This window comes from Engraulis encrasicolus, chromosome 18, assembly GCF_034702125.1.
Source record: "Engraulis encrasicolus isolate BLACKSEA-1 chromosome 18, IST_EnEncr_1.0, whole genome shotgun sequence".
Taxonomy (NCBI): domain Eukaryota; kingdom Metazoa; phylum Chordata; class Actinopteri; order Clupeiformes; family Engraulidae; genus Engraulis; species Engraulis encrasicolus.
Genome location: NC_085874.1, coordinates 46,747,692 through 46,750,191, shown reverse-complemented (window position 1 = coordinate 46,750,191; position 2,500 = coordinate 46,747,692). Strand labels below are relative to the sequence as shown.

General features: G+C 42.1%; 1 protein-coding gene across 1 annotated transcript in view; it reads left to right on the top strand.

The window, feature by feature from the left end:
- akt1 (v-akt murine thymoma viral oncogene homolog 1) overlaps window positions 1–2,500 on the top strand; it is a gene marked incomplete at its 5' end in the record, with an annotated part of 33,616 nt that overhangs the window by 25,030 nt on the left and 6,086 nt on the right. The window contains 2 exons of the mRNA XM_063222211.1: window positions 1,264–1,379; window positions 1,605–1,692. Of these exons, the coding sequence (XP_063078281.1) occupies window positions 1,264–1,379; window positions 1,605–1,692 (204 nt within the window). The remainder of the gene's footprint in view (window positions 1–1,263; window positions 1,380–1,604; window positions 1,693–2,500) is intronic.

Below are 2,500 nucleotides of genomic sequence, written 5' to 3'. Positions count from 1 at the left end.
ACTATTAGTTTATTACTTAGTAAACTTTCATGAAAATATCAAATTTGGCAATAGGAAAACCAGTTTCAATGAGCAGCATAGCTGCAGTACCTTTTTTGACCATTTCCTGCACAGTGCACCTTTAAGAATGCCCCACAATATGATACGATTTGATTCGATTCGATTTTTTTCCAATTACTTTTCCACTTCTATTATGTTGCACAATTAACAGCTAGGGCATTGGGCAGGGGTCAGCGATTTTATTATTTTCGGTATGTAAGATTGCCCCACGATATGATACGGTTCAATTTGATTGTCGATGGCCGTAGGATCGATACATCGATAAACATCGATTATTCGATTCCTTTCGATATTTAAGAATGACCCACAATACGATATGGTTCAATTGTCGATGGCCATAGGATCGTTGCATCGATATACAACGATTATTATTTAAACCTTCTACAATCAGGAACATGAGCGGCACACTGTACATATCGTTCATTATTTACACCAGGGATGGGGAACTTATGTCTCAAGGGCCATTTGCGGCCCTTGAAGCCGTTTTATCTGGCCCCCGAAATCATTTTAATGAATATTTAATTAATTCAATTAATTAATTAATTAATTAATTAATTTAATTTAATTTAATTAATAAACCTTCTACAATTAGGACCATGAGTGGCATAGATATCGATTATTATTTAAACCCATTAATCATTATCTGAGTGCCCACTGTGGAGCTTATGCCTCTAAGAATCCTGGGCCCAACCTATGTGGACCTTATGCCTCTACAATCTCTATCTATGCCTTCTTCTTTTGTCTTCTTGCTATTCTCTCTTGTTTCTGTCTCTCCTTTCTACTTCTCTTTTTAACACTGTCTTTAACATTGATGTTTTTCCCATTTGTTAACCCATTGACGCCTAAGACACCTGCCAAAAAGGGTGCCTTAGGATGCCTGAGCCCTTTTTAAGAAAAGCTGCCCTCAGCCTATACAAACTTAAATATCTCAGCTTCTGAAGCACATAAAAATATGCACTAAGATGCATTTAAACGCTGAGACCCTCATCTTTCATTAGAATGTGTTCATTCATCTCAAACAAACAGAGATTTTTAATAAAGTTGTCTCAAATCTCATGAGCCTGAATGTTGCGTAATGCAGCTCCAGGCGCCAGGGCCAATGTTGCGCAACGCAACATCAGGCATCAATGGGTTAAGCACTCTGAGCTGCATGCCTTGTATGATATAGTGCTATACAGATACAGTTATTATTATTACAACCAGGACCACGAGCGTCTGTTTGAGCTGATCCTCATGGAGGAGATCCGCTTCCCTCGAACCCTCAGCCCCAACGCCAAGGCCCTGCTGTCCGGACTGCTGCATAAGGACCCCAAGCAGAGGTACACACACACACACACACACACACGTAATGTACATTACATTGCATTGTGCGTGCACACACACACACACAGACACACACACACCATCAGTCTCAATGCCAATGCCAAGGCCCTGCTTTGTGTGTGTGTGTGTGTGTGTGTGTGTGTGTGTGTGTGTGTGTGTGTGTGTGTGTGTGTGTGTGTGTGTGTGTGTGTGTGTGTGTGTGTGTGTGTCTCCCGGTGCAGGTTAGGGGGAGGCCCAGATGATGCCAAGGAGATCATGCAGCACGCCTTCTTCTCCGGAATGCAGTGGCAGGACGTCTACGAGAAGAAGGTACCGCACCGCCCGGTCCGCACCACACGCAGCAACACCAGAGCTAGAGATCCTTTAAAGGGACACTGTGTGAGATTTTTAGTTGTTTATTTCCAGAATTCATGCTGCCCATTCACTAATGTTACCTTTTTCATGAATACTTACCACCACCATCAAATTTTAAGTATTCACTATGACTGGAAAAATTGCACTTTTCATACATGAAAAGGGGGATCTTCTCCATTTTTAGCTGCAAAAATGACTGCACTTAGACCACACTAGAAAAATTGTGTTTATTACTTAGTACACTTTCATGTAAAGATCAAATTTGGCAATAGGCAGCCCAGTTTCAATGAGCAGCATAGTTGCAGTACCTTTTTTGACCATTTCCTGCACAGTGTCCCTTTAAGTATATAGAGATATGCCAACTAGGTTTCTATGGGCACCTAACGTGACCAGGTTCCGGTCTGCCTAAAGGGGCGTGTCATAATGCTCCTACAATGAATAGAACAGTCCTTAAGGTCTGCCTCAAGGGGGATTTCTCCCCCCTTCCCCTTGCGACAGTAGAACCCGGAGACAATGGGCCAGGGGAACCTCTCTCTTATCTACTCTCTCTGCCAGAGCTGTCAAAAGTACAAGTAGGCTACAGATAAAATAAAGAAACAAAGTTTCCTTCCAACACAGTTTCCTTCCAACACAGTTAACTCATCCAGGGCTATATATTGGGTGCCAGACACAACACTTAAAGGGACAGTTTGGTCAATTTCAACATGCAGTTGTATTGCTCACACTACCCTGGACTTGTCAGTGCCTGAGATTTTTTTTTCTT